Source organism: Thalassophryne amazonica, chromosome 6 (genome assembly GCF_902500255.1).
Source record: "Thalassophryne amazonica chromosome 6, fThaAma1.1, whole genome shotgun sequence".
Taxonomy (NCBI): Eukaryota; Metazoa; Chordata; class Actinopteri; order Batrachoidiformes; family Batrachoididae; genus Thalassophryne; species Thalassophryne amazonica.
Window position 1 is genome coordinate 101,780,843 of NC_047108.1, and position 19,561 is coordinate 101,800,403.

The following is a 19,561-nucleotide window of genomic DNA, read 5'->3' on the forward strand; positions in this document are numbered from 1 at the left end:
TCTAACCAGATCCTTACTCTGGATGGCATTACCCTGACCTCTAGTAATACTGTGAGAAATCTTGGAGTCATTTTTGATCAGGATATGTCATTCAAAGCGCATATTAAACAAATATGTAGGACTGCTTTTTGCATTTACGCAATATCTCTAAATCAGAAAGGTCTTGTCTCAGAGTGATGCTGAAAAACTAATTCATGCATTTATTTCCTCTAGGCTGGACTATTGTAATTCATTATTATCAGGTTGTCCTAAAAGTTCCCTAAAAAGCCTTCAGTTAATTCAAAATGCTGCAGCTAGAATACTGACGGGGACTAGAAGGAGAGAGCATATCTCACCCATATTGGCCTCTCTTCATTGGCTTCCTGGTAATTCTAGAATAGAATTTAAAATTCTTCTTCTTACTTATAAGGTTTGAATAATCAGGTCCCATCTTATCTTAGGGACCTCGTAGTAACCATATCACCCCAATAGAGCGCTTCGCTCTCAGACTGCAGGCTTACTTTGTAGTTCCTAGGGTTTGTAAGAGTAGAATGGGAGGCAGAGCCTTCAGCTTTCAGGCTCCTCTCCTGTGGAAACCAGCTCCCAATTCAGATCAGGGAGACAGACACCCTCTCTACTTTTAAGATTAGGCTTAAAACTTTCCTTTTTGCTAAAGCTTATAGTTAGGGCTGGATCAGGTGACCCTGAAACCATCCCTTAGTTATGCTGCTATAGGACAGACTGCTGGGGGGTTCCCATGATGCACTGTTTCTTTCTCTTTTGCTCTGTATGCACCACTCTGCATTTAATCATTAGTGATCGATCTCTGCTCCCCTCCACAGCATGTCTTTTTCCTGGTTCTCTCCCTCAGCCCCAACCAGTCCCAGCAGAAGACTGCCCCTCCCTGAGCCTGGTTCTGCTGGAGGTTTCTTCCTGTTAAAAGGGAGTTTTTCCTTCCCACTGTAGCCAAGTGCTTGCTCACAGGGGTCGTTTGACCATTGGGGTTTTACATAATTGTTGTATGGCCTTGCCTTACAATATAAAGCGCCTTGGGGCAACTGTTTGTTGTGATTTGGCGCTATATAAAAAAATTGATTGATTGATTGATCTTATCTTAGGGACCTCATAGTACCATATCACCCCAATAGAGCACTTCGCTCTCAGACTGCAGGCTTACTTGTAGTTCCTAGGGTTTGTAAGAGTAGAATGGGAGGCAGAGCCTTCAGCTTTCAGGCTCCTCTCCTGTGGAACCAGCTCCCAATTCAGATCAGGGAGACAGACAACCCTCTCTACTTTTAAGATTAGGCCTTAAAAACTTTCCTTTTTGCTAAAGCTTATAGTTAGGGCTGGATCAGGTGACACTGAACCATCCCTTAGTTATGCTGCTATAGACTTAGACTGCTGGGGGGTTCCCATGATGCACCCAGTGTTTCTTTTATTCACCTCTTTTTGCTCTGTATGCACCACTCTGCTTTTAATCATTAGTGATTGATCTCTGCTCTCTTCCACAGCATGTCTTTTTCCTGATTGTCTCCCCTCAGCCCCAACCAGTCCCAGCAGAAGTAAGTAAGTAAGTAAGCTTTATTTATAAAGCGCCTTTCACAGACCAGGGGCACAAAGCGCTGCACATGGCATACAAAATAATCTAAAATAACATATAAAAACAATAAAATACAATATTAGGCTAAAAAGCTAACTTAAAAAAATGCGTCTTTAGTTGCCTTCTAAAAGTATCTATACCGTCCAGAGAACGAAGGGCACAGGGAAGCTCATTCCAGAGGCTAGGCGCCACCGCTTTAAAAGATCTGTCCCCGCGAGTTTTAAAACGAGTCCGAGGAACCATCAACAGGTTCTGATTGAACGACTTGAGCCTCCTGGAGGAAGCATAAGGCCGGATCAGGTCCCTGATGTACTCCGGTGCCTGTCCATGCAGAGCTCTAAAAGTCAATACCAGGATTCTGTAATGAATCCTGTAGGAGACAGGCAACCAATGCAAAGTATTAAGGATAGGAGTAATATGGTCCCTCCTCGGGTTGCGGGTAAGCAGGCGCGCAGAATTTTGCACAACCTGCAGGCGGGCCACTCCTTCTTATTCAGACAGGTGAAAAGACTGTTACAATAATCCAAACGCGATGAGACGAACGCATGAACAATCATCTCAAGCTCTTTAAAGTCACCATCTTACGGAGCTTAGAGATGTTCGAATTTGGAAAAAACAGTTCTTAACCAGATAATTTGTGTGCTGCTCCAGAGACATCCCTCCATCCAAAATGACACCCAGGTTACGCAGGCTGCTTTTGACCGTGCAGCTTAGGCTACCGAGATGCTGCTTAATTCCAGGTACAGCACTATCTGGTGCTACAATCAGAGTCTCAGTCTTATTGGAATTTAACTGCAGACTGTTCTCAGTGAGCCATTCTGTAATTTTGGCCAAACAGTTTGTGAGAGAGCAGAGTTTCTGTGGCTCAGTTGTCTTAAAAGAGCAGTACAATAGAAGACTGCTCCTCCCTGAGCCTGGTTCTGCTGGAGGTTTCTTCCTGTTAAAAGGGAGTTTTTCCTTCCCACTGTCGCCAAGTGCTTGCTCATAGGGGGTCGTTTTAATTGTTGGGGTTTTTCTGTAATTATTGTATGGCTTTTGCCTTACAATATAAAGCGCCTTGGGGCAACTGTTTGTTGTGATTTGGCGCTATATAAATAAAATTGATTGATATATATATATATATATATATATATCCATTTTCTTACGCTTTATCCGGAGTCGGGTCGCGGGGGCAGCAGCTCAAGCAAAGCCGCCAGACCTCCCGATCCACACACACATATACATATATATATATATATACATATATATATATATATATATATATATATATATATACACACACACACATACCCTGGACAGGACACCAGTTTATTACAGAGCCACATATATGGTCCATCAGGAAAGTATTCACAGCACTTCACTTTTTCCACATTTTATGTTACAGCCTTATTCCAAAATGGAGTAAATGCATTTTACCTTCAAAATGCTACTCACAACACCCCATAATGATAACATGACAAAGGTTTTTTCTTTTGTTTTTGCAAATTTATTAAAAACAAAAAAATAAGAAATCACATGTACAAGTAGTAAGTATTCACACCCTATGCTCAATACTTCGATGTACCTTTGGCAGCAATTAGAGCCTCAAGTCTTCTTGAATATGATGCCAAAAGCTTGGCACACCTATCTTTGGGCAGTTTTGCCTGAATGACTGTGTGCTTAGGGTCATTGTCCTGCTGACTCTGAGGTCAAGTGTGCTCTGGAGCAGATTTTCATCCGGGATGTCTCTGTACATTGCTGCATTCATCTTGCCCTCAATCTCCCAGTTCCTGCCGCTGAAAAAAAAAAAAAAAAAAAAAACAGCATGATGCTGCACCACGCTTCACTGCAGGGATGGTGCCTGGTTTCCTCCAACATGACGCCTGGCACGGAGGCCACTGTGCTCATTGGGACCTTCAAAGCAGCAGAAATGTTTCTGTACCCTTCCCCAGATTTGTGCCTCAAGACGATCCTGTCTGAGGTCTACAGACAATTCCTGACTTCATGCTTGGTTTGTGCTCTGACATGCACGGTCAACTGTGGGACCTTATATGCAGACAGGTGTGTGTCTTTCCAAATCATGTCCAATCAACTGAATTTACCCCAGGTGGACTCCAGTTAAGCTGTAGAAACATCTTAAGAATTATCAGTGGAAACAAGATGTGCCCGAGCTCAATTATGAGCTTCATGGCAAAGGCTGTAAATACTTATGTACATGTGATTTCTTAGGGTTTTTTTTTTTTTTTCTTGAATTCATTTCCTAACATCTCAACTTGGTCAACAAGACAGAGCTGCAAAGGTGTATCGGGTTCAGACCTGATACACCTTAATATACAATCAAATATTTCACTAATTATTCCATATTTTTCTGTCACACTTTCATGACCATTAAGCTATTACTTTGAAGGGTTTATGGTGTGTGTGCTGGTGCCTGTACAGAGATGACAGAGAACACTTAAGTAACATTATGGTATAAATACCTAATGAATTAATTTCAGATCACTTTGTTGAATAGTTATGTACAGATGGAGTTTACCAGCTTGATTTGAAGTCTGTCTCCTCCTGACTCTACATCCTGTGCAGTTTTTGTGCCTGAACAGAAGGAAGAGGCTTTGGAAGAAATGAGACAAGCCTCAGAGACATGATATTTTTAGTGGAACTTAAGTGCTCCTACAGACAAACACAACATGATGGTTCTGAAAGTATCTGGTGGCTATACAGACTTTAGGCGTGCATATGTGTGAGAGAGAGAATGAGTGAGTGAGACAGAGAGTGCACAGCGCATTGCAAATGATTGAGCTGTGAAATATGGCGCTGCATATTCTATAACCAATTTATAATCCTAAACAAAAGCAAATATTACCCCTTATTCTTCCCTGTAATGAACCAGTGCAGATTACTGTCTCCAGCAGAGTAATAATTAAATCTGCACTCAATACTGTATAATTATGCTGCCATCTACTGTCCATTAGTGAAGGAAAACTGTTGATCAGAAAGCAATATCCAAGACTTTATGTTTTAACAGTTTATTTTGCAGTTTATTAGAAGTTATTACAGTTCAGTCATATAATCTCATTTATAAATGAAATCAAATGTTAGAAATAAGTCCCACATGTAGTCTGTCATGGGCATTGCTGTGGAATATTTATGTTTGATCACTTGCGCTATCACGTAGCATTCTGAATAAATGGGCACGGCGAGTAATTCATTTGAATCCTCTGATTATTAGAGCACAAACAAATGTCTTCTCCTGGAGCATTAACCTTTAGATAATTATGGGCTGGTGGACCAGAACAGTCTCTTAATTATGTCATAAAGCAACAAGAAACAACTTCAACATTTAAATCATGTGGAAATTATTCTGTGGTGTGATTTATTAAAAGCAAAATATATGAAAATTTGAGTTATTCCAAAAAAGACAGTTTCATAGAAAAATAATACGTATCTCACAGTATTCTTTCAGATAGCTCAGTTGGTAGTTTTCCCACAACAGTGTTAAAAAAAATGGGGGGGGGGGGGGGAGACACACCTCACCCCCCTCGATGCAACATTGATCTCTGTTGTCAAGTTAATTTATTTTGTATTGATTTACATTAAAAGCCTTTTATCTGGCCTAAGTGAGAAGACCAAATGGTCCTGCGTACATCTCGTAGTAAAGATCTCAAAGCGAAAGGATTTTCACAGTAAGAAAAATCAGTGGTTAAGATAAAGTGGTTGTGTTACCAAGGCAACTGGATGCAGCACAATGGGCACGGCACTCTCTAGAATCTAAATAGTTGGTTTTGTTCTGAGCCCAGATGCACAATATTAACAGTACTTTAAAAAAGTGCACACTGAATGCATATGGTTGTGATCAGAAGTTTACATACACTCATTATGCACATGAAGGTCACAACAGTATGGGCTTTCAATGATTCCTTTGAAGTGTTTTTCTTTGGGGGCAGAATGACTCAACCACATCAATCTTTAAAGAAAGAAACCTGGTACATAAGCCTTGATTATTTGGATTTTCCAAAATCAGCGCAGGGTCAAAATTATAGCCACAACTAGTTAGATTATCATTTCAGTGGTGCTGAGAGGTCCACACAGTGACCATTCCAAGGCCTCTTCACTTCCTCTTCTTAATGTTGCACCATTGTACCGAAGCAAATTCCTAGTCTGTGAATCCTGTTCACTGGCAATGGCAATAAACTTCTTCTGATTCTGATTCTGACCAAGACCGATGACAGGTGGTAGCATCTCTGTGGCAGCATAAACATTTTTGACGGCCCTGATTGGACAGACCAACACAGCACAATGGGAAAGTCCAGAAGGTCAGTGCAGATCTGAGAAAGAGGACTGTACATTTACGAGTCAGGAATGTCTCTTGGAGCCATTTCTAAACAATAATGTTCCAAGATCATTGATTCAAACAGTTACTGAGCAGTGGCTGACATGGGGGGGGTTGTCACCCCCTACATCAGCTTGCTGCTGACCAAGGGCATGATAAAATATGGTAACAGTCTTGCAGAGAGAGTCTGTATTTAGATCCCCAGAATGCCTTAGAATGCAGAAAAGGCTATGGATTTTAAAAATTTGTCCTGGTGGGAAGGGGGCATGACATTGGTCCCCCCAACCACATCAAACCACCCCCACCTTCACCTAATCCAATCCAATTTATTTATAGAGCACATTTAAAAACAACAAAGTTGACCAAAGCGCTGTACAAAGACATAAAATAATAAATAAGATAGCAAGATACGCCCCTGTTGGAAGGTGTAGCCACTTAGAATAGGAATGTCATGAACTGGAAGTTGCTGAGACACCAGTGTCATCGTCTGTCCAAGCAAAAAAACCAACACCAGCAAGTACGACTAAATTTGTCAATCGATCACATAATCATGGCAGTGGTAGTATGTCAGTCTAGAGCGGTTTTGCTACCAGTGGGACTGGTGCATTGCCCAAGATAGACAGAAATAATGAAGGAGGTGACCTCAGAAAGCCAAATTTGTACACAACTGGTTTTCCAACAGGTCAGTGAAGGAACATATCCTAAATGTGCTCAAACTAGCATTAACCTTTTGTGCTTTTTCCCCATTCAGTATTATCATATTATTTATCTTTTATTGAGCTAACAATATATTGTTACATGAGTGAGTCTTAATGTTAGAAGTCGTCATTTATTACTAGAGCTTGTGCTGAAGAATATATTACTCATATGGTCATAGTGATCAATATTTATCAATGCTTATTAAACAATAGCTAAGGTTAATTACATGATATCTATATATTCAAATGCTCTGGGGTTATATGTTCGAATGCTGTTGAATTGTGTACTGTGTCTAGCCAAATTAAAGGTATGTTATGTTTATGATTACATTTGCTTTTGTTCTAAGATTTGCTTTTGCTCAAATAGTTTAGTTTCTTAGCAAGCTGGCATGAAGATATGTTACTTATATAATCATTTTCAAAAGTCTTGTAAATGTGATGTGACCCTGTTTCGGTGAGGCCCTGAAAATATGCTGACAGTTTTCAGTTCGCAGTGTTGGGCAGGACTTTTCAGTTAGCATGCCACGAAATGGAGGGATCAAGACCACCCAGATGAAAGACACCACCCAAGATTAGCAGAAAAACGTTGTAGTAGCATAGGGTGTATAAATACAAAGACAGCCCAATGTTGGGGGTTCCTCCTTGCTGGGACACCAGATTGCTGGTTGGAAACTCGCAGCTCCTGGGACCCTCAGAACTTCTGGGTATGTTTTGTTTATCTCACTCATTTTGTAAAACTTAAATTCTGTCAAATTTGTGACATTTAAATCCTGTTCAGTAAATATCTGAGTGGTGGACTAGCCCTCGGCGTTAATTGTGTTCAAATTTAAATGACTGGTTAATACCTTTTCAAATCAACGGACACGCGTGGGATAAGAGGCAGGGGGAGGTGAGGTCACAGGAGACCCCTGAAATATCTCAATATCAGTGACCCCAAACGCACATCAAAGCTGGTTGTGGAAGGGATATGTTTTTGGAATAGCCTTCCCAAAGTCCTGACTATCATACTGGAGTGTCATACCTGCCAACATTGGAATTTACCAACGTGGGACCCCCACGTGTAGCCGCGAGTGCCAATGGTGCAAAACGTACTAGCAGGGTTAGCGCTTGATCCGTTCTGGGAAAAAGCCAACATAATTAACTGAACTCCTCAAACAGACAACCAGAATTCTGGAAGAAACTGCTGTGTGCATATTTTTTGACCCTGTATTGATTCCAGAACACCCAAGGTAGGTAAACATCTGCCCACAACTATAATATAGCATCTTATGCTAACTTCGTTAAAAGGGTACAACACAGAGCATCATAATCCACAGTCAAGCAGCGTATCATAAAACATTCAGTTACAATATGTGTTAACATTTTATCCAAAGCTATATACCAATTTCCACTTGATCCTCAGCACACATGATGAACAGGATTTAAGTAACATAGATATACTGCATATATAGATTTAATTACGTATTACAATACAGTAATACAATTCAGGGCTTGGCTCCAGTTGGTGTCTTATTTACAATATATTTCTCCACAAGTATGTACAGAATATAGATTTTAACACCTTTGTCAAAAAGGAATTTGCATCATAATTAATAAGATACAGTATAAGGACAACACTAAAGGTCAAGGCAAGTGTCCACGTTTAAAAGAACAACGAGGGTTACTGTACAAATATACGCCCGTGTTTCCTCTCAGACCAACTCCTGGTTCTGGGACAGCTGCATTCTTCTTATTCTTATTATTATTGCTTGGTATCTTCTTGAGGTATACGTGAATGGTCAGTACAGTGTTTGTGGGGAAATGTGAGTAGGACCAAAATAGTCTGCTGCAAAAATAAAGACGGAAGCGCAAAGATGTATCCGGGGAGGAAAAAGAAAAAAAAAGGAGAATGAATGTAAGATCAACATCTACCATCATCTTGAGGTCAGCTGTGAAAAGGCACAAAGAATATGATTTCAGACCAGAATAAAGTGTTATAGCTGAACTCTAACAGTGTGAAACACAATAAGTAACCATTCGGCTCTTCTTTCAAATCAAGAGACAGCCTTCTTCCTTCCCCCGGTCCCGCCCCCCTCCTGGGCAGTCTGCTCATCTATAACCTGAGTCAACCCGGTGCCAGTTGGGTTTCCACCAAGGCCCGGCAGCATCACGGCCCCGTGCCCATCGGCCAGAGAAAGGCCTGAAGATACTGACTGCAGACATTCTTCCGTCTGATTGGCTTTCTTCTGAGTCAGACTCGTCATTGGCCAGCCGCGGTACAAGATGGTGTAGGAAGTGAGGAAGGTGGAAGCGCTCTGCATCAGCCGCCAAATCTGTCGCAGCAAAGCTGGGTAAAGGTCTCCTGGGACAGTCATATCCCGCATGTCGTCTATCCTCCTCCTCATCCCCGCTCCTCTCTGTCCAGCTCTCTCATTTTACTCCTATCTCCTCATTCCACGTCCTCTCCTCCTCCACACTCCCTTACTCTCTGGGCTCTTCCACTTCCTGTAACTCCCTGTACTTTGCTTGCCATGCCCACCATTTCCAGCATACTCTTCCTCCAGTCTTGTTTTGGTCTTGGTAGTCTTTGGGTTGGGAATTGGATGGGTAAGATCATTTCTGCTTCCTCTTCTTTCTCTCTCTTCTTCTCCCGCCTTTCTCTCTTTTCTTCTCCCTCCTCTTCTCTCTTTTCTTCTCCCTCTATCTCACGTCCTCCACCGCCATCCTTTGCCACTTCTTCACACTTCTTCCTCCACAGCTTGCACCGCCTGTTCATCCTCCTCCTTCTCGGGCTTTGTACTCCTCCTCTTCTCCTCACTTTTGCTCCTTCTCTCTTTGTTTGTTTTCTTCTCCTTCTCCCTCGTCCTCCCTCTCGCTCTGTCGTCTGTCTGCGTGATGTTCGTCAACATCCTTTCTGATGATGTCTCTGGGTAAACTGCTGAGATTTTCTCTTTTTCCTCCTCTCAACGGGCTACCTGAGACCCCTCTCCTCGCCTGCTTCTGTCTCCCGCAGAACTCAGAGTCCGGGGTTTGCAATTCCGAACGTTCTCCCCAGTGTGTGGCCGGCTCTCGCCCTCCTCCTCCTTTCAGCTCCTCTCCTGTTTCCTACCTTTCGTCTGCTGACCTGGCTCTTCTCCTCTGCTTGGTAGGAATCTAACTGCAGCCACACCCTGCTCCTTGGGGTGGCGCAGCAGGGAGGGGGATGTGGATTCTGTGCTCACGGCCCTGGACACAGATGTTGGGAGGGGATGGAGAGAGCAGGAGAAAAGAGTGAAAATGCAGGTAGAGGGAGGAAGAGGCAGGGAGCATTATGCAATCTGTAATTAGGTGAAGAAGGTGCAACAGGCCAGACAGTGTAACAAGAGCTGCTTGTTTAATTTCAGTGCAACCTTTAGACATCCACATGCTTCACAATTCAGCAGACTGCTGCAAATTTTATGGAATAACTTGTTGATCGTCACAGTGATGAAGTCCACAAGTGTTTTTCACTACAAGTGAAGACAACAGTGAGCATGAGAGTGTAGAGAGACAGAAAATGGGAGAACTAACAGGAACCATTACCAACCGCGTATTTTCTGTCCGTCCAATCACATAGAAGCAAGGCTCGCCTAGCTTCGAGTTGGTCATACAGAGAGACAAACTGGACAGCTCCACTGAGAGAGAGAAAAATGTGAAGGAGGTGGAAGGAGACAATATGAGGAGGAGAGCAGATAGTGTTGCAGACAACATAAGAAGAAGAGTTTAAAGTGGGCACAGGGAAAATGTGGTTTGGGTATATTTGGGTATGAGGGGGAAAAAAGAAGAAACAGAGATGTGATCAGGGGAAAAGGGGGGAACACTCCAAAAGAAAGGTAAAGAGTAAAAAGTAGAATAAGTTAGAATCAATCCGGCAGAAAAAGCAGAAAGGAAACACCAAGACATCATATGCAAAAGACATCCCCCAATCTTTTACTTTAATTTGTACTGTGAGCACGCATGTTTTCTGCAGCCGCCTGCCTCGACTTACCGTAGTCAGGCACGTAGCCGTTGCCTCTCTTGAGCACCAGGTGGATGCGGTGACCTCCGCGGCGGATCTGCTCCACAGCTTGGCTGTGGGTCATCCCTGCTGTGCTGTCACTGTTAATCTCCACCAGCTGATCGCTCACCTGCAGCCGCACAACATGCCCCAAACACAAAATAATCCACAAACACAACACCCGTGTTCAGCTCGAGTCAATACTGGACTCAAACTAATTATTAAATGGCTACAGGTCAGGTTCTGTCTTGGTTTTCAGAAGGCTCCAGTGTGCTGTGATGTTAGTTGCTTTAATCTTAAGAAGGTCCTTCAACTGCTGGAACCCACACACAGTGTCTGTCCACCTGGACTTGGCCCCCGAGTGTTACAATCCAGCCACAAGAGGCTTAGAAGCTGCCAATAAAGGCTTTCTTCTACTTCTCTTATATACAGCAATCAAAGTCTTCTGCTGCAAATTTCTGTGTTTCCAAATGTGGAGTGTTCTGCCATTTATAGTGGACATTAAGTCAGCATGACTTAACCACAGTTAGCACGTGGAATCAGTAAATGCTTTCATGCTAGCAATGTACAGTATAAATAGCAGCAGTGGTGGGCACAGTTCTGATAACCCGATAACTGATAATTATCGAAGATAATGTTTTCCTTATTGGATTATCTTTTCAGATAACTTTAAAAACTATTATCGGACAAATTATCTTCCAATGAATTTTCATCCGGTCATTTTTAGACCGTTAACATAGTAAACAAAGCTGAACAGCTACAAACATTCTTAAAATTTAAAATCAGTTGAGCACCTACCTATTATATGTTTCATAGCAGATGTGTAGCTCTACCCTCTGCAAACAGAAGAGAGCTGCTTCTAGGAGAAACCGCTCTATCCTCTGCAGGCAAAGGAAAACTGGTCACACACACAAAATAATTCATTTCTTTTAACCCCATACTGATACAGGCAATATCACCCAAGTCATCCAGAGGCATAAATTTTTAACTTATGGTTCAAATTTTAACCAAAATAATTTTGGACAAGTTATTTAAAATTCCTGTCACGTCTGAAGTTTTATTAAAGTGAAAATATCAGATATATGTTTTAGTAAGTAATGCGCTAATTTTTAAGGTTTTAGTGTGGACATGCTGTGCCCAGCAGTGCATTATGGGTAGGACAGGGTAATCTCAGTACGTTCACGACAGGACAAATGTATTTCAGACACACTGATCAGGCTCCACGGACAACAGCATTAAAATCTAGTGTCTAAAACTCTTGTGAATATATTCTCTGGGTGTATAGACGTTGTTATTGTGTTTGCGTTTGTTAAATTCCACGCATCTTAAATGCAGCAGACACAGATTATCTGGAATTTTGTTTTGGCAAGTTTTCACGGTCTCTACTGCCATCTATTGGCCAGTAGTGTTCATGGCAGTATTCAAACTGAAGCTGGGCTGATATTTTCAATCACTGTACTTGGTTCCAGCTCAAACTGTACCACAGAACCATACGGTGTAAAAGTTCAGCGCGCCCGATTTATGTTCTCACACACATTGTATGTTCAAAAACCACACTTCGGACTTGTGTTTCCAGAAGCAAAACATAAACAGAAGCTTTTTTTCCCAAACTTAATTTACAAAAACTCTGGGATGCTTGTAGCGTCACGACGGCCGACCAGAATATCAAACAGGCTTGATTTTCATTCGACCATATGATCGTCGATCAGGAGGTGGTCGTAAGATGTTAAACACAGCTTGTTACTCCATGTATAATAAACGATGCAGGATGCGCGATTAACCTGAAACTCAATGCAATCCAAAACATTCTCGCACGAATGAAAAATCAGCTGAAAAAGGGCCAAAACTCGTACAGTGTATGCCCAATTTAAGTACTGAATGTCTGGCACCAGCAGATCATGGCAGTGTTCTATTATTTATTTTTGACACCGGTTATATCAGATGGTTATCTAATTACAAGTTGGCTTTTTTTTTTGAAAATGCCTTTTTTTTTTTTTTTACAAAAAAAAAAAAATTTTAAAAAAGCACATTTATCCGTAAACACCAACACACGACACACCTCACATTAACATGTTGGTTTACATAATGTATGAGTAAACCAATCAGTGTTAGCCGAGGCACATTTTACCCAGAATCCTTTGTGATCTGTCTGTTTGTTACAAAACTTCAGAATTAGTGCATTCGACATTAAAAGATATATATTTTAACTTTGTACAAATGACAGAATTGACAGATATTCTATCAGTATTCATTTTATTTATACACCAAACCATAACTCAGCACTGGTTTATTTTCCAAGACCTCTGCCTGACGGAAGCATTATGACTGAGTAGAGAGTTGAGCTTCATAGCTCCTCTCAGCTTGCATCTGTGCTGGAAGCCATGTAGTAAAAACAGGAGCTTCCAGCAGGGGGCAGGACGCTCAAAGACAGAAGTACTGACTCTTTTTTGGGCCTGTTGTTGCTTTTGATGCTTCCAAAAGTGATTGTGGTGTTAAAACTTAAAATCAGCTTGTTAGTAGTTGCAAGTGTACCAGAGACAATATTGGAATTTATCGGTTATCTGTAACTTCCGATACATTTTGTGTGGTTTATCGGTTTATCTTTATCAAAGATAAATTTTAAGTTATTGATTATCTGTTATCGAAGTCAATTTTTTGGTTATCTGTGCCCACCACTGAATAGCAGTACACTCAACATCCATCAAGCCGGAAATTCCTAGAAACCTTTCATCACTACATGCACTATATATATATATATATATATATATATATATATATATATATATATATATATATATATATATATATACGAGGTCTGTGATAAAAAAAAAAGCGGTCCTTTTTATTTTTTTCCAAAAATAAATGGATTTGAATCATATGTTTTTACGTCAGACAAACTTGAACCCTCGTGTGCATGCGTGAGTTTTGTTATGCCTGTCGGTGACGTCATTCGCCTATGGGCAGGCTTTGAGTGATGTGTGGACTCCCCTCCCATCGGAATCTCTTTGTCTGAGAAGCTGCAGGGAGACGGCGCGCGTTGCTTTATCAAATTTTTTCAGGACCGGTGAGGGATATCCGTGTGGACACTATTTGAGAAATTCAGCTGGCTTTCGGTGTGGAGTTTCTTTCGCTTTAAGCACAGCCCACAAAGCGGATCGGCGCGGTCGGAGGTGGCGTCCGTCTGGCTGTTTCAAGCTGAAAACATCCTAATTTAAAGCTCTGTTCACCCAGGACGTCGTCAGAGAACAGAGAAGTTTCAGAAGAAGACGGCATCAGGAGTTTACCCGGACATTCCTCTGTTAAAGGAGATTTTGTAATGAAAGAACGTGCGGACGAATTTGCCAAGTCGGATCCGTGACAACGTGGCAAATCCGTCTGCGCCTGCGACATGAAAAACACCTCCGTGTGTGAAAACCATTTGTTAAAATTCAGGCGGCTTTTGATGGCTTTCAACAAGTGAGTATCTGAGAAATTGTTTAACAGCTTGGGCATGTTCCAACTTGTCCGTTAAGGTTTCCAACGGAGGTGTTTTTCCTGTGGCAACCCCACCGCGGTCGGGTCCGGCCCGACCATGCGAATCCGCCCGCACGTTCTTTCATTACAAAATCTCCTTAACAGTGGAATGTCTGGATAAACTCCTGATCCCGAATTCTTCTAAAAGTTCTCTGTTATCTCACGACGTCTTGGTCCCAGAGCTGAAATTAGGAAGTTTTCAGCTTGAAACAGCGAGACGCCGCCGCCTCGAAGCGCAGATCGCCATCAGGCGCCGTGGGCTGTCCTTACGGCGACAGTAAAACTCCAAAATCTCTCATCAGCCGTTAAAATTTTCACCAAAACCAGCTGAATTTATCGAATGGTGTCCACTCAGTTGTGCCTTACAGGTTTTGAAAAATTTTTATCAAACAAAGCAGCAGTCTCTGAGCCATTCCTAAACAATGAAAAATCGACGAGAGGGTGGGCCACTCCTCACTCAAAGACCGTCCCACAGGCGAATGATGTAACCGACAGGCATGAAAAACACTCTAGCATGCCCACGAGGGTTCAAGCATGTCTGATGTAATCACACGTGATTCAAAATCCATATAGTTTTTGAAAAAAATAATAAGGTCTGTTACTTTTCTCACAGACCTCGTATATAGACACACACAGACACACACACACACTCTTTTGAATTTAGAAGCACAACTCCTCAAAGGAAAAGTACAACCCCTGGCAAAAATTATGGAATCACCGGCCTCAGAGGATGTTCATTCAGTTGTTTAATTTTGTAGAAAAAAAGCAGATCACAGACATGACACTAAACTAAAGTCATTTCAATGGCAATTTTCTGGCTTTAAGAAACACTATAAGAAATCAGGGAAAAAAAATTGTGGCAGTCAGTAACGGTTACTTTTTTAGACCAAGCAGAGGGGAAAAAAATTATGGAATCATGAAAAACAAAAGAACGCACCAACACATCACTAGTATTTTGTTGCACCACCTCTGGCTTTTATAACAGCTTGCAGTCTCTGAGGCATGGACTTAATGAGTGACAAACAGTACTCTTCATCAATCTGGCTCCAACTTTCTCTGATTGCTGTTGCCAGATCAGCTTTGCAGGTTGGTGTTAAGAATAAGACGCGGATTGAGGAGCGGTCCAGTATCTGACTGAACCCAGCATGAAATAATCAGAAGCAGTTCCAAAAAGAAACACATTTATTTTTTCTCCCTTTGTGCTATACATGAAATACTAAATAATTAGAGTTCTGGTGAGGTGAAAAGGCGGCGCGCTCTCTCAGCGTCTCAACAGTCGGAGTCCGAACGTTCAGGACTCAGGAGTTCCGCCAACAAACCCCCCACCCAGGTGACTTTTTTCCCAGACTGTACTCTGCGAAGGAGGAACAGAGATGAGATATATTCAAACTTATTACTACGAAATATTGTTTAGAGGCAAACTTATCAGTACCCGTTTAGGTCTGGTTTCAAACTTAGTTTCAAAGAGGCTGCTGCTCACCGCTAGTGGAGGATCATTAATCCACACGCCACTGCCGCGAGGAGCACGCCAAACAATTTCCACCAATACTTACTTATAGCTGCGTATAAATGCCAATTTACATTCACGGATAAACCTTTTCAGAATATTCACCTCTGTCGTGTGCTGACAACGTTTTGCCTTCACCCTCGTCCTCCTTCACAGGCGCGATGTCAGACTCTGAAATGGCCCTCAGCGTCCCCACACGGTCATCACAAGGTCGTATTCTCCGGCAACCAACTCACTGCTGGTTTAAATGTAGTTCTTCATCACTACATTGGTACCAGCTGGAAGTCCTCAGATCTGCACGTGAACATCACAGGTGTCGTGGATTGTCCTGATAGAGAGCCGCACGAGAATGCAACAGGTGCAGCCAATCATCGTAACAGAGGAGAGAGACTCTTCTGCAGCACATTTTCCTCAGAGAACAGCCCCAAATCACCTGGAAGGAAAATAAACACAAAACAACCCAACCTGTCCAGCCAAACCCCTCCAACACACAACAGTACCCCCCCGTCAACGGGAGAGCCTCCCGGCGACCGCACAAAACCAGACCTAAAAACCACCCCACACACCAAAGGCCAAAGCAGGAGGAGGGCAGAGGATCACAGCAGTGCAGCAAAGCCGGGAGATGCGGCAGAAAGGCTGGCCGGCATCAAAACAAAAAAAAACATCCCGAAACAACCCCAAACACAAAACAAAACACAACAAAAAAAAAAGACCCCAGCATCCCCCCCAGAGAGTACCACAAACATACCCAGGAAAGCACATCGGGGTAAACACAAAAGAAAAACACAATACCCAACCCAACACCCCCCCCAGAGGACCGTCCCATCAAACCCTGGGGAGGAACAAAAAACACACAAACCCAAAAACCCCAACAAAACCCCCCCAACACAGTAGAACACAGGTCAAAGGAAAAAAACAAACACACGCCCTCCCCCAACATGCGGAGCCCGACCTTACCCCCAGGGGACATCGTTGTCAACCCCAGGAGCAACGACCACGGCAGGAGCCATCCAGGAATCCCCAGGCATACACGGGAGCCTTAAAGTCCCCCAGAGGACCGTCCATCAAACCCAGGAGACACCCCCACAACCAAGGAACCCCACCCCAGCCCAACACGGCCGTTCGGCCCCACAGTCAACCTCCCCCCAGAGGGACCGTCCCATCAAACCCCGGGGGGAAACAGGAGGAAACAAAAACCCCAAACCCCCAGGGATTTCCAAAAACCACCCCAGGAGCAAACAAAAACTACAGAAAGCCCCATTGACCTCCCCAGCACCCCGAAAGACCCTCCAGGTCCGTCGGGAAACACATCGTGGCAATCGGCACAGGACTACTAAGCCGGAGAAGCCAATAGGAAAAACGCAACCCGGCTCCACCCCCAAGGGCGGAGGAAAACCGGCAAGACGGCCGGTGTCGACCCCCCGACTATACTCCAGCCTACCGGGAGGGGTGGGCAGCGGAAAAGGCGTACGGCACTGATCGGCCCCACCGCTCACTGCCCGACACCTCAGCAATGCCAATGGCGAAAGGTCAGAGGCTGGCTGAGGCTGGAGAGGAACCGGGAAACAACTAAATCTAAGAAAAGAGCCCTGGACCCCCCCAGGTGCAGAGGTCCTCATGGGAATGCCCAGCAACCAACCTGCACCACCCCACAACACCAAAGACGAACGGCCAGGATGTGTGAGGCTGGGGTTAGGGGACAGGGAAATAAAAACCAACAACAAACGACCCATTCCGCCAACAAAAATTAAATAACTATAAACAATAAAAAAAACACGCTTACCTGAGTCCAAACGAACTCCGACCAGCCAGCCTGTTCACCCCACCAGAACTACTTCAAGTGCTATACACAAAACCTGGTTTACAAAAACTCCCATTTATATCCCACAAAAATGTCCATAAAACACCTGGAGCCATATTATGATGCGGTCTCCTGACGCTCGTTTGACCGGGGCAATATGGCTTCTGACCCTTCCAAGTTGCATTGGCTCGTCCACTAGAGGAGCTAGAGGTCCTGTCGGAGGAGTCTCAGAGGAACGAAGAAGAGGCGGTCCGGACTTATGTCGGGGAAAACCCCGAGACAAAACACCCCGCTCGGACGCTCGCCCTCTCTCTCGTCCACGCTCCTTAATCCGATCGTCTAGACGAATAACCAAGGATATTAACTCATCTAAATCCTTCAGTTCATCAAGGACGGCTAGCTCATCTTTCAGGGAGTCATTCAACCCGTCTACAAACACCCCCCTCAAAGCAGCAGCATTCCAACCAGACTGAGCGGAAAAGATTAGAAAATCCACAGAATAATCAGCTGCGCTTCGTCGCCCCTGTCGGAGGTTCAGCAATCGTTGAACCACAGTATTTGTTTTCACCGGATGATCAAAAACCAAACGAAGTTCACGGGAAAATTCGTCAAAGGATTCTAGCAGTGATGATTTATTGCTCCACAACGCCGTGACCCACGCCAGGGCGTCACCTCGCAACAGATTAACAACATATGCGACTCGGCTACTCTCAGAGGAGAAAGACGCCGGTCGCTGAGCAAAAACCAAAGAACACTGCATCAAAAACGGCGCACAAGCCTCCATATTTCCCGAATAGGGCTCCGGATGACATATAACCGGTTCAGGAGCCGAATCTCCGGACGGCGAATTTATCTGCATCAGGCTCGATGGAACTGGAGCTGCAACCACAGGAAGCGGAACAGCCTGAGCTACAAGCTCCATAACACGGGCGTCTGTCTGTTTAATTTGAATCGAAAGGTGCTGCACTTGCTCCCAAATCATCTCCAGGTGCTTCTGGACTTTCTCCTGAAATGGAACTGCTTCTGCCACTGGGTCCATATTGGTTTGGCCGGAGAATTCTGTTAAGGATATGACGCGGATTGAGGAGCGGTCCAGTATCTGACTGAACCCAGCGTGAAATAATCAGAAGCAGTTCCAAAAAGAAACACTTATTTTCTCCCTTTGTGCTATACATGAATACTAAATAATTAGAGTTCTGGTGAGGTGATGAAAAGGCGGCGCGCTCTCTCAGCGTCTCAACAGTCGGAGTCCGACCGTTCAGGACTCAGTGATGTTCTGCCAACAACCCCCCCCCAGGTGTACCTTTTTCCCAGACTGTACTCTGCGAAGGAGGAACAGAGATGAGATTATTCAACACTTATTACTACGAAATATTGTTTAGAGGCAACTTATCAGCTACAACTGTTAGGTCTGGTTTCAAACATTAGTTCAAGAGGCTGCTGCTCACAGCTAGTGGAGGATCATTAATCGCACCGCCACTGCCGTGCGGAGCCACGCCAAACAATTTCCACCAATAATTACTTATAGACTGCGTATAAACGCCAATTTACATTCACGGATAAACTTTTCAGAATATTCACCTCTGTCGTGTGCTGACAACGTTTGACAACGCCTCCTTCACAGGCGCGATGTCAGACTCTGAAATGGCCCTCAGCGTCCCCACACGGTCGTCACAAGGTCGTATTCTCCAGCAATCTTATCCAACTCACTGCTGGTTTAAATGTAGTTCTTCATCACTACATTGGTACCAGCTGGAAGTCCTCAGATCTGCACGTGAACATCACAGGTGTCGTGGATTGTCCTGATAGAGAGCCGCACGAGAATGCAACACGGTGTAGCCAATCATCGTAACAGAGGAGAGAGACTCTTCTTGCAGCACATTTCCTCAGAGAACAGCCCCAAATCACCTGGGAAGGAAAATAAACACAAAACAACCCAACCTTGTCCAGCCAACCCCCCCCCCAACACACAACAGTTGGAGCTTTGTCATGGACCATTTTTCTTCAACTTCCACCAAAGATTTTCATTGGATTAAGATCCGGACTATTTGCAGGCCATGACATTGACCCTATGTGTCTTTTTGCAAGGAATGTTTTCACAGTTTTTGCTCTATGGCAAGATGCATTATCATCTTGAAAAATGATTTCATCATCCCCAAA

The 19,561-nt window shown here is 43.6% G+C and overlaps 1 protein-coding gene across 1 annotated transcript in view; it reads right to left on the minus strand.

The window, feature by feature from the left end:
• Nucleotides 1–4,574: 4,574 nt before the first annotated feature.
• The window catches only part of LOC117512773 (membrane-associated guanylate kinase, WW and PDZ domain-containing protein 1), a 122,449-nt gene continuing 107,462 nt past the window's right edge, over nt 4,575–19,561 (minus strand). The window contains 3 exon segments of the mRNA XM_034172987.1: nt 4,575–9,781; nt 10,111–10,218; nt 10,572–10,710. Coding sequence (XP_034028878.1) covers nt 9,582–9,781; nt 10,111–10,218; nt 10,572–10,710 — 447 coding nt within the window. The 3' untranslated portion in view covers nt 4,575–9,581.